The 12,866-nt window shown below is 37.6% G+C and overlaps 1 protein-coding gene and 1 long non-coding RNA gene across 2 annotated transcripts in view; one reads left to right on the top strand and one right to left on the bottom strand.

Moving 5' to 3' along the window:
• Window positions 1-5,240, bottom strand: part of LOC138162639 (hornerin-like) — a 6,807-nt gene extending 1,567 nt beyond the window's left edge. Inside the window, exons 1-3 of the mRNA XM_069089979.1 lie at window positions 5,089-5,240; window positions 3,111-3,271; window positions 1-1,623 (exon numbers count right to left, since the gene is read on the bottom strand). The exon at window positions 1-1,623 is cut by the window's left edge and continues 1,567 nt beyond it. Coding sequence (XP_068946080.1) covers window positions 1-1,623; window positions 3,111-3,271; window positions 5,089-5,155 — 1,851 coding nt within the window. The 5' untranslated portion in view covers window positions 5,156-5,240. The remainder of the gene's footprint in view (window positions 1,624-3,110; window positions 3,272-5,088) is intronic.
• A 6,895-nt stretch (window positions 5,241-12,135) lies between these two features.
• The window catches only part of LOC138162644 (uncharacterized), a 50,496-nt gene continuing 49,765 nt past the window's right edge, over window positions 12,136-12,866 (top strand). Inside the window, exon 1 of the long non-coding RNA XR_011168680.1 lies at window positions 12,136-12,310. This is a non-coding gene — a long non-coding RNA (uncharacterized lncRNA). The remainder of the gene's footprint in view (window positions 12,311-12,866) is intronic.

Below are 12,866 nucleotides of genomic sequence, written 5' to 3'. Positions count from 1 at the left end.
ACCCTGGCTAGAAGTGTATCTCTGTGTCCCTCTTGAACTAGAGCCATGATGTCCCTGATTGGATGAGGACTGTTGATAACCTGATCCTGACTGTCTAGAGCTATCTCCCGATTGCCTTTCACTATGACTGGATGAACTATGACTTGATCCCTGTCTTCCTGTTGTCCTGTTGTCACTAGACTCTCTTTGCCCAGATCCCACATGTCCAGAAGTATCTCCTACCTGTCCATGGCTTGGTCCTTGACTTTGTCTAGATCTTGAACCAGATTGTCCTTCTTGTGATGAAGCATGTTGATGACCAGATCTCGACTGTCTAGAGGTTTCTCCTGGCTGTTCTTCACTATCACTGAATTGTATAGAACTACATCTCTGTCTTTTGCTTGAACTAGACTCTGAGTCTGTGGATGTAGACTGTCCACGAGCAGAGACTAAATCTCTGGAATGGTCTCTTGTTTGTCCTTCACTCTCACTTGTCTGACTGGAGATCGAGCCCTTTCTTCCCCTTGTAGTAGACCCCTGAGTGGATGAAGACCCTTGATGGCCAGATCTTGACTGTCGAGAGTTGTCCCCTGATTGATCTTCACTATCACTGAATTGATCACAACTGGAACCCCTATAGGAGCTTGAATGGGACCCTGAGTGTGTAGATGAAGACCTTCTATGACCAGAAGTTGAGTGCCTAGAGTGACCTCTTGATTGTCCTTCACTGTCACTTGCCTGACTATCACTTGCTTCTCTTCTTACAGTTGATCCATGTCTTCCATGGAGGGATGAGGATTGTTGATGACTAGAGGATGAATGTCTAGGGCTATCCCTTGATTGTTCTTCATTGTTACTTGAATGGTTATGACTATCACCCAACTTCCCATCCTTGCTGGATCTTGACTGTCCATGCCTTTGTTGTCTGCTTCTTTTTGACTGGCTGGAAATGTTATCTTGCCTTTCAGACTCACTTTCTAATGTGTCGTGCCCAATTGTTCTCTTATCTTGTTCCTTTGATCTTTTGGTGTTATGGCTTTTTGAATTCTTGTGTGTTGAGCCAGTTCGTTTGTTGTTGCCTTCCCCACGTTGGCAATCTGAACTAGGCCCCTTTCTTCCCTGTCTAGATGATTGTTCATCTGCATTGGATCCATGATGATCAGTATTTGTACTTGACTTGTGTCTCTTTCCCCCATGCTTTCTTGAGCTGAGCCCATTTCTCTCTTTCTTGCTCTTTCTTGAGTTATGGTGTCTTTTCCTAGAGTCCTCACTGTGTTCTGAATTTGATGAGCCACTTCTCCTTCTTTTCCAAGGAGAGCTGGACCTAGACTGGTGCCTATGCTTTCCTTTCTCCTGTGAATGCCAAGAACTGTACTGAAGATCTTGTCCTGCTTCTGCATTTGATTGATCAGAACCAGAACCATCTTCTTCTTCCTCTGTCACACTCTGCTCTTCTTGGTTATGGTGATCTTGGAATTTGTGCTTTGACCCTGATGCTTCACAATACTTTTTTTTGATACTCTTATTGAAAGACAGAGCCAGATTGACTAACATCAGAAGAAACTCAGCAAAATCCACTTGATTGTCATGGTCTTGATCCAGGATATGCATGATAGCTTCTACAACTTGAGGATTCTTTGGATTCTGTCTCAGAGAAAAGAATACAGGAAGAGCAAATCAATCTGTTATACATTATGCAAATGTGGGTACTTATCATGCCTATGTGGGACCCAACTTGGAATATCCCCAGGTTGAATTAGACTATACCTAGATGTCCATAGAGACCAGGAAGGAAAAAAGAAGGTTCACAAAGAATAGCAAAACACAGAAAGGTTACGTAGGGATGAGGATGAGGAGCTGCAGATGATTGTGAATGTAAGGTAGTTGCTACATTTTCATTAAAATGAATCAAATATTAAATTAACCATATTATAATTGAGTATTTTGGATTTGGTCAATGGGGGTCTGTCTTCTAATTGAATATAAACTTTGGATGTTCCTTTGCACTTTTCCCTGTTCCTAATGATTACTCTTTCTAGGAGAGACCTTTTCCTTAGGGTGAGGTGGCTCATTGGTATAAATTAATGTTCATATTAATTAATGTTTGAAGGAACCTGTAATATAGTGATGACACTTGATATATATGCCTAAGTTGGAGGTAGGGTTTTCAAATTCTGTAATGAAGGAGGACAGAGAGAATATTTTGTTGTTGTTGAGTCATTCAGTTGTGTCCAACCCTTCATGACCCTTGTGGACCTTTCTTGGCAAAGATACTGGAGTGGTTTGCCTTCTCCAATTGTCTCCTTTTTACAGTGGAGGAACTGAGACAAGCAGAGGTAAAGTGACTTGCTCAGGTTCAAACAACTAGTAAGCATCTGCAGCCAGATTTGAACTCAGGTCTTCCTAATGTCAGGACCAGCACTCTATTCACTGCAGCACCTAGCTGTCACAGAGAAAATATTAGGTGCCACTGAAAATAAATTTTTTCCACTTCCCATTTCCCCCCACTAACCCTCTTTAGTACAATAATAAATTAATTGATTCAATTCTACTATATTTTGACCAATTTTATTAATTTAGCTACACAAACATTTGTTGATCCATTACTACTTCCAGGTAGAATTCAAGGAAATTCTATCTAGAGGACTCACAAATGGGTCATCAGGTATATAGATTTTTTGTTTGTTAGTTGAGATCTTGAGCTTGTATATCAAGATAACAACTTCCGCCTCTAACTCTGAGGGTTAGGCAACATTCTAAAACCCTAAGTTGAAAAGCAGTTGTAAACCTGCATTGGTAGAAGGTGTTTTCTCACTAGGAATTTTCTAAATCGGTGGTAGCAAACTCTCAAATAGAAACACATCTCTGTCGGTTACATATTGACTTAGAAAAAGACAAATGAACATTTTATACATTGTGTTATTATTTATTTTGTTAAATATTTCTCAATTTCATATTAATCTCATTCTGGAATCTCTTAGAAGTTTTACCTTCTGCCTGTGGATCTTGATTTTGACAACCCTGCTCTACACCAATGAAATCATAGTCCCTTCCACAAACATTAAAAAAACAAAAACAAAACTCCCCAAAATATGACTGTGTAGACATTTGATGTTGGAATGCTCCATTACCTTCATAACTTGGTGAAATTCTTTTTCCAAAAGTTTCTTCAGTTCTTTTTTGCTTAATTTCTCACACTCCCCTTCCTCTTTGGCATACTGGTAGAAAATGTCGATGACGTGGGCAATACATTGCATGAGACGAGGCATCTTTTGTTTAAATTTATGTGAACCTGAGTAGAAAAAGACACATATTTCTGTCATTCCTCTTCTTTTCTTTCAATATCTTATTTTTTATGATACAATCACTGAATATCAGAGTTGGAAGAGACCTTGGTGACCATCTAGGTCAACCTGTACCTGAAAGAGATTTCAATCTATAGCATACCTGACAAGTGGTCAACTAGCCTTTTCTTGAAGACCTCCAGTAAAAGAAATCCTGTTACCCTTTGAGAAAGCCCCTTCCACTTTGGTACTTCCTAATTGTTAGGAAGTTTATCCAGTGATGGATATCTATGAATTCAGGTGTAATTTTTCCTCTTCAATTTCTACCCGTTTTTTCAGGTACTACTTTTGTGATGAAAGAATATAAGTCTAATTCTATTTTTTTTAATGACAGACCCTTCTTCTAATATTTGAAAACAGCCTAAAGTTAATCTCACCCCTGCCCCCACTCCTCAGTCTTCTCTTTTCCCTAAGCTAAGTCACCTTAGTCCCTTTAATTGATCCTCATGTGGTATTAACTAGAAGCTCTTCACTATCAGTAACCCTCATCAATAAAAAGAATGGTGAAAATACTTTATATATTTTTCTTCTCTTGTATACAGTTAGGAAGAAGAGGGCAGGTGTGATTCAGCTGCTTTAACACACCAAAATTAAATGTCTTATCCAAGGTAAAACAGAAAGCCAGTAAAAATAAAAGTGAAAGCTGAGTTTCCCAATCCATGTTGAATCTAAACTCAATGAAATTTTGAGTTTAGCTATTGCCTCAGGTGGCTTCAGTACACAAGGTGCTGAAGCATCTCTGACTTCTCTAGAGGCTCCAGAGCACTGACTATCACCTAGATCTTATAGGGTATTTAAGCCAGGGAAAGTAGATAAAGCCAGCAGCTCACATAGAGGAAATTATCTAGAGGAGATGACCATGGATCAGGTGTCAGACTCTGACTCATTTCTGCACTTAACCAAAACGCTCTTTTCAACCCACCATCAGGATGAAGTTCTGGTGTCTTGAACATTTAGCAAGAAGATATAGAAACAGAATGGTACTAATCAAAAGAAGCTGAATGGCTGTTAATAGGAGAGATCTACACTTAAATCAGTCGAGGCTAATGACTATGCAAGGCTCTACCTCACTTAAATCCAGTTCATGCTCAAGTCATCACCCTCATGATGTCATTGGTCCTCTTCAAGAAAAAGGATGAACAGCAATAAAGAAATATTCACTAGTTTAGTCAATGTGCTAAACACTAGGGACACAAAAAGAAGCAAAAGACAATCTCTGCCTTCAAGGAGCTACCAGTCCAAATGGGGAGACAATACTTAAAGAATTGACGTAGTATAAAATAACCACTACTGTAATTTCCCCCTCACCTCCCAAACTTATTTAAACTAAATGATGTAGCAATGCAGAGCACTCAAAAATCTCAGAATAGCCAAATTTTCATCTTCATTTTTCCTCCAGTTAGGGACAAACTTTCATCAGTATCAAGTGGCCTTAAAGGTACATGAACAACAAAGCTTCCAAGGGCTCCTTGTACTCAAGCGCATTATAATATCACAGCATTGCAGCATTGTCAGAACAATAAGGGGCTTCACAGATGATTTTGTTTAATACTCTCCTTTTTACAAATGAGGAAACTGAGGTTCACAGGGTTTAGGTGATTTGCCAGATGTCACCCAGTTATGAAATGATAGAGCTGAGATCAAAGCTTAGGTTTTCTGTCTGAACTCTCTCTTTGCTGGACCATGCTGATTCCTAGATTTACTCTTGTAGTATCCACTACATTGTGGGTCTATAGTCTTAGCTACATTGGCTAGAGCAACTTACCCAGTTCACTGAAGAAACAAGGAGAATGTGAAGTGAAGCAGCTTTCAGGGTACTTACTGTCTTGCATGCTGGGCTTTTTATACTGGGTTAATTGCTCATCTCAGAAAGGTAACACCTTTTACTTGGTATGTCCTGATTCATTCACAGCCAAACCCAGCTCCACCTCTGTCTCCAGGGATATTGTTTACCCAATCCATTTGTGATTGCCTTGACAGCTTCCAGATTTGGGCTGGTTTCAACCCCACCTATCAATGGCCTATAGAAGGACCTCTTTGGTCATCATAAGCTCTTTGAGGGCAGGGACCATAGGATATACAGTCCTCCAGTTCAAACCCTTAATTTCATAGATGAGTAAATTCAGGCAATGTCTCCTATTGCTTTTTTATATTCATATTTATTTATGATATTGACATATGATTCTTTTTTGTTCTTTCATGGTTTGGGAGTCAGAACCACTGTGTGTATATGTATGCATATATATATATATACACAAAACCAAATCAATTGATCTATATAATACAGGAAATATTTTTTCTTTGACTCTTTCTTGTTCTGGTTACTTTTTATGTGGCATTTCATTAATGACCTATTTAATTCCTCTTTTGAAATTGGTTCATTTTGATTCTGTATCCTTCCTCCCTCCCTCCCTTCCTTCCTCCCTCCCTTCCTTCCTTCCTTCCTTCCTTCCTTCCTTCCTTCCTTCCTTCCTTCCTTCCTTCCTTCCTTCCTTCCTCTCTTTCATATTCAGACATTTCTTTTATGGTCTGAGTTTTTGGGGGCATATGGTTATACATAATTTGTATGATAGCAACCATTATTTCTCCTATATTATTTGTGATTCTAATTCTCAATTTTTAATTTGATTTGTCTTGCTCTTTTTTTCAATAAATGTGTTATTGGTTTTATCAATATTATTGACGAGTCATTTTAAAGCTAGCTTTTCATTTTATCTATTAATTGAAATATTTTTTTAAAAAATGGTAATTTCTTGGTTCACTTTTTTGTTTCTCAATTTATTATGTATTTTTTTTTAAACTAGAAACTGAACTCATTGATAAATCAATCAACAAGCAGGAATTAAATGACTATGTGTAAAACATTGTGCTGACAGCTAAGGATAGAAATACAAAGACTAAGTTATCCATTACTGTTCCTTTCATCTTCCAGCTCTCACTGTCTATGCTTTTGAATACCAGTTCCACTTAAATTTCTCCCTGTTCCCCGCCCCCTCCCCCCCTTCCCGCCGAACTAACTGGTCATGGTAAGGGAGTTAAAATACTTCCTGCTTTCTTTGCTAGACTCTCTCTCTACAATTGTTGCTCAGTAACTTCTCCTTCTAGATCTTTCAATCCAAATTTTTCACCTGATTAAGAATTTAGAAACTGCTATCTACCGACCCCCAGCACATACTCTCCTTCCTTCCCACAGTGAATTCAGTTTCTGGCTTATAGTTTTTCTCTCCATTCCAACTTCTGCCTTCATCCTAAGAGAATTCAACATACATACTGATGCAACTGTAAGCATCCTAGCTTCTCAGATCATCAATTGACTCATTTCCCATGACCTACTGCTTCACTCTATCTCCCCTACACACAGAGATAGTCCTCCCAGGGTTGTTTGAAAGAAAAAATGAGATCGTATTTGTAAAGAACTTTGCAAACCTTAAAGTTTAATAAAAGCTAGGTTTTCCATTACTTTTAAAGCCTCTCATGGCATTCTACCACAATCCCCCCCCCCGCCCCAGACCTGAATGTCTTGCCCCATACTTTACCAAAAAAAGAGTTGAGGCCATTTCCCTCTTTTTCCCCTCCTCCTTATCTCAAATCACTCTAATGTCCTCCTCCACTACCTCCTCTTTTAAACTTTTCTCACATTATGGAATGGCTCTTCTTGCTAAGGCAAATCCTTTAGTAAGACATGGGCACATATTTTGTGTAACCAAAAAAAAATCATAATTCAGAATGAAAATTTGAGGTAGAGAGAAGAAAACATAAAGCTAACTCATAACTTAAAAATGAGAATGAATTAAACTATCCAATAAATGAGGGATACTTTTATGAGAAAGAAAAGTCCCACAATCTGTTAAACACACACACACACACACACACACACACACACACAAAACTAAGGCAGATCCTTAACATGCATATGACCCCAATTGCATCCCACTTTCACTAGCAGATTGTCCCTCCTTTTATCCTTGTATTAATCTTCAATCTTTCCCTGACTACTGACTGTTTCTCTGCTTCCTACAAATATGCCTATGCCTCTCCCATCCTTAAAAAAATACTTCTCTTTATCTGACCATTTCTGGTGGTTCTTATGCTATGTCTCTCCTCCCTTTCATGGTTGAAATCCTTAAGAAAGCCATCCAAGGTCTGTGGTTCATTTCCTTTTCTCTAACTCTTTTCAAATCTCTCTCTCTCTCTCTCTCTCTCTCTCTCTCTCTCTCTCTCTCTCTGTTCCTCTTCTTCTCCTTCTCCTTTGCTGGATTTTCCACTGGGTCATGTTGGCTAACTGTGGATGTACCTTATGGTTCTATCCTTGGCCCTCTTCCATTCTTTTTCTATGCCCCTTTATTTGGTGATATCATTAGCTCCCATGGATTCAATTATCATCTCTAGGAAGATTATTCCCAGATTTATATATGCAAACCACAACTTCCCTCATAACCTCCAATCTAGTATTATCCACTAATTGTTGGATATCTTGAACTAGATGTGCTATAGACATCTTAAATTCAACACATTCAAAGTAAAACTTAATATCATTCCCTCCTACCCTCCCTTCTTCCAAAATTCCCTATTACTGTTGAGGGCACCACCATCCTCCAGGCCCTCAGGTATATTTGACTCCTCACTGTCTCTCATCCCAAGTCATGGAATATTCACTTTCACATCTTTCTCTCTACCACTGCCACCAAATCCAGCCTTAGTTACTTGCCAGCTAGGGCACTAGACTTGGAATTAGGAAGAACCAAATTCAAATCTGGCCTCAGACATTTACTAGCTGTGTAACTCTGGGGAAGTCACTTCACCTTTGTATGCCTTAGTTTCCTCATCTGTAAAATGAGCTGGAGAAATGAATGGCAAACTAGACATGTTGAATTTGAGATTCTTATGGGACAACTAGCTTGGAATGTCAGATAGGCAGTTGGTTATGTGCAGCTGAAGCTTCAGAAAAAGACTAGGACTGGAAATATAGATGTGGAATCATTTGAATAGAGATTTTTTTTTAACCAATGGGAGATGATAAGGTCACCACCTGAAAACATATAAAGAAATAAGAGAAGTTAGTCCAAGACAGAGTCTGGAGGTATACCTGCGGTTAGGGAAAGTGATGTGGATGAAGAACTAACAAAGGAGATTAAGAAGGAGCAATCAGACAGATAGAAGGAGAACTAAAAGAGAGCCATTTCAGGAAAACCCAGAAAGGATACAGTATCCAGTATGGGGTAATAAAAAATTACACATGTATATATACATACATACATATATACACACATGTACTATAGAGAGGTCCAGAAGCATAGGGACTGAGAAGATGCCATTTGATTAGGCAATTAAGAGACCACTGGAAACTTTGAAGAAAGCCATTTCAGGTTAGTGATGAGGGCAGGAAGCAAATTACAGAGAGTTTAGAAGAGAGTGAGAGGAGAAGGAGTGAAAACGATGAATATAGATGTTTTTTTTTTTCTGTGAGCTTGACTGAGAAAAGACATATCAAGAATAGCTGGCAGGGAAAGTAGATACAGTGAGGGTTTTTATATTTCTTTTTCTCACTTGTTAATATTAGCATTTAGGAATATTAATCTGTCTCTGACTACTACTGTTTCATCCCATAAATATTGATATATCTTTTTTATATACGCACAACATGTGTAGAATATACAAGATGTGTATTTTTGTATGGGTGGATGCAGTTTTTCTAGTACTATAGCTCATCGGTCCCCATTCAGGGTTTTTCCAGTGAAATTAATCTCCAATTAATGTTTATCTATGTCAATTTGATCGGTGACCTTCCTTGACAAAAATAATAATTAACATCAATTAAAGACCAGTTTTAATGCTGTTATTATAATCATGTCTTACCTTTTCTTTTTACAGCAAATTTCTATAATCAGAGAAAGTGATCAATAGAAGATATGAACACAATATAAGTATATAAGATCTTACTGTTTTCAATCAGAATGTGTAGTCATTCCACATCCCAAACAACTTAGAAAATTAGTCCTTGGACTTGCCATCTGCCTGCTAATACTTATATAGTTATGTCTGAAATTAAGCAGCTCATTCTTCCAGGATGCTATGGTAATAATTGGACAAAGGTTAAAAAAAGTTCATGAAACAAAGTTATAAATCTATTAATTTATGAGGCTAATGCCAGAAACTGTCTCATTTAAATGAATATAATTTCAGTATCACCAGTTGCCTTAGCAAAGAGTAATGTTTGTGTAATATCAATTCCATTTGAATGTCATTAATAGCAGAACGTGTTCTACTACAGGCAACCTGTAGTAGATTTGATATACACTGTTCTCTGCATATAATTGGAAATTAATTACATAAATGTATCTACACATTCCATCCCAAGTAAATTAGAGTAAAGTCAGTCTCTCATAAGAAGATTCATTTGTGTAATCATCGAACCTAGGGGTGGAGAGCCTCTTCCTGCAAGAGTGTTGTTACCTCTGTTTTCTTATATAGCATTTTATCCTTAATAGCATCTGATTCTCCTAAAGGAATTGGAATTAGCTGAAGTGGAAAATGTTTGAGAAAGCAACAAGATCATATGATCCTGTATGTCAAATGTAAATGGTTCTAGTGGTGCATGTAAAATCTAAATTTTCAAAAGTTTCAAGTGAATTATGGATCACTAATTGTCTTCCCCTTATAGCTATATTGTTGATAAGATCAGAACCATAAGGTTCCAGCTGTTTTTCACCACATGAACTAGTTATCGGAGAAGTAAAATCTGAGAGACTATACTAATTTGTATTGAAATCAATTTTGTGAAAGATTTTTAGCAAGAGCATCTCAGGAGTCTCTACAAGTAACCTGGAACCAGAGAAGCAAATTTACTGAAGATATGCCTCTAAGGACAAGACATTTTCCAGACTTCCCCAAGAAAAGATGTTCTAGAGACTAGACAACTACATGGGGTATCTGAGATCCAAGATAAAATTTGCTGATTAAATAGTCTTTGGGAGTGGGTTACTAAAATGCAAAAAGACTTGATGTTAGCTAATGCTGATGGTCATTACAGAGGGTTTAGAAGAGAGTGAGAGAAGAAGTGAAAGCAATGAATTTAGATGCATTTTTTTCTGCGAGCTTTTTGTTTTAGTGTACCTGTATACTTAATTATCCCCCCCCCCTCAAAAAAAAAGTCAGTCCATAGTTTTAGACATTTTTACTATGGCTTGTACTGTGATTGGTCAATTTTGTTCTCCTTGCATTAACTTGTCAGGGAAAAGTGATAAGTGATGTCTCCCTTTGACAAAAAAGGGAGAACTGAAAAAAATCAAATGATTCTGATCCCATTTTCTAATTGAAATTATGCTGTATCATCCCCAATATGTTATAAAATTGCCCTAGCTATGTTTCTTTGTCTCTGATCTTAGTTCAGAAGTTCAACAGACCTGTACTGAGTAATGTTCAGAAATTCAGTTCTCTCACTAATCATCAAATGCCGTTAATTCTTCCTTTCCCTCCCCTAGTGGTGGGATGGAAGAAAACTATGATAATTGTGGTAATTTTCTTATTGGTCGTATTGTCTTCTTACTTGTGCTTATTATTATTATTGTGGATTTTGCCTCCAGTGTAAATCATTGGTAGGATCCTCTGCTTCTTCCACTTGTATACCATTTAGGGAACTATGTAGAAGATAGTGTCAGAAAGATTTTACTAGCGGGTCATAAGATGTGGAGTGTATGGTGGCAGGCCAGAGTGGGAATGTGCCCTCTGATGCCACTGAAAAATGTAAACTACTTTGAGTAGAAGAGATCTGCCCCCTTACATTTGGTGTAATTGTCAAGATAATCTGCCTCCTTACAGTACCTTCTCCTCTTCTAGGGTTAAGACCCCATCTCCTTTTACTTTCCCCAGTCCAGTCTCTCAAAAAAAGTTCCCTTTTTTGTTGAGTTGCTAAAGGAATTACAATCCTTTCACTGTTCATCTGTAGATGCTTTCCTCTACTCTTCACTGCTCACCTACTCCCACCACATCTTCACAACTTTCCATTATATTGTCACCTCCTCCCAAAAAAGATATTGATTCACTATAGTCATGTGATTTAGTCCATCCATCAATTAATCAATCAATAAGTATTATTAAATGCCTACATACCAGATACTATGTACTAGTATTGGTGATACAAAAATAAAGAATGAAATAATGCTTACTCTCAAGGAGCTTACATTACAATGGTATAGACAACAAATATATACATACATATACAAACATACACATACAAATACATACATACATCTATATCTCTACCTATACACATGTATGTAGGATGTATGGAATAAAAATAAAGACAATAAACACAAACAAGTATAATGTAGTGAAATCCAAGGTACTTAGTGAAAGGGGGCATTAGCAGTTGAGATTAGGAAAAGTCAATGTAGAAGGTGCTGCCTGAGTTGCATCCTGAAAGAAGAGAAGGATTCTATGGGGCAGAGGTATAGAGGAAGTACATGCCAGGAGGTAGCTAATGCAGAAGTAGAGAGACAAGAGATGAAATGTTGGGCATGAGGAACAGGGAGCAAGCCAGTTTGCCTGGATTACAGAGTGAGGGAGGGGAAGTAATATATAATGATGTTAGAAAGATAGTTTGGGGCCATGTTCTAAAGGTCTTTAAAAAGTGAACTGAAGAGTTGATATTTGATCCTGGAAGAGGAGTGAATGTGACATATGAGTTAATAAATTATACTTTGAACAAAGTATTGAGTTTGAGAAGCTTCTTTGATATTCCACTTTGAAATGCCCCATAAGTGATAGGAGATTGAAATTCAAAGGAGTGGCTATGGCTGGATATATAGACCTGTGAGTCATTTTCATAGAGATGATAATTAAGCCCATGGGAGGCGATAGAATCATTGAATGGGAGTATGTAGAGAGAGAAGAAAATAAGGCCACATCTGAGCCATGTGTAAGACCCACAGTTATAGGACACAATATGGCTGATGAATCAGCAAAGGATACTGAGAATGAGCTATCAGGTAGGAAGAGAGCCCAGAGAGTGTAATAGCATGAAAACCAAAGAAGAATGAGTGTGAGGTCTTTCAGCAGCGACAAATGTAGCAGGGAGGGTGGGAGAAAGGGTAGGATGCTAAGTGGGTGTGCGAAGTCTTTAAGTTCTCTAGTGTTATTTCATGAATGTTCTCACCTTTTTCAGTGTTTCTATCTAAGCCTGTGGATTCAGTTCTAGTTACTCTTGTGGTATGTGTTTTTACTTGTGATAGATAGCCTTTTCTACAAAACATAAGAATATCTCTTGTCTGGACTATGCTATGTAATTATATTGGTGGCCCATTGAATTAGTCTATTAATATATAGACACATACACATATACATGTATCTATATGTATATACATGCATATACTATTTTAATTTAAATATATTAAATACATTATATATGTATAATATGTATACACAGATACACACACATTCATACCTTTCAACCTGGGTCCAAAACTTAAAATAGGAAAATACCAGATTGGATTGCATTTAATAAATTTCCCTTTTATGAAATTTTTGGGTTGAAGATTGTGGAAA

Source organism: Petaurus breviceps, unplaced genomic scaffold (genome assembly GCF_028583685.1).
Source record: "Petaurus breviceps papuanus isolate PSGF00001 unplaced genomic scaffold, PetGlider_PUasm1.0 186, whole genome shotgun sequence".
In the NCBI taxonomy this organism is placed as follows: domain Eukaryota; kingdom Metazoa; phylum Chordata; class Mammalia; order Diprotodontia; family Petauridae; genus Petaurus; species Petaurus breviceps.
This window is presented reverse-complemented; position numbering and strand designations above follow the sequence as displayed.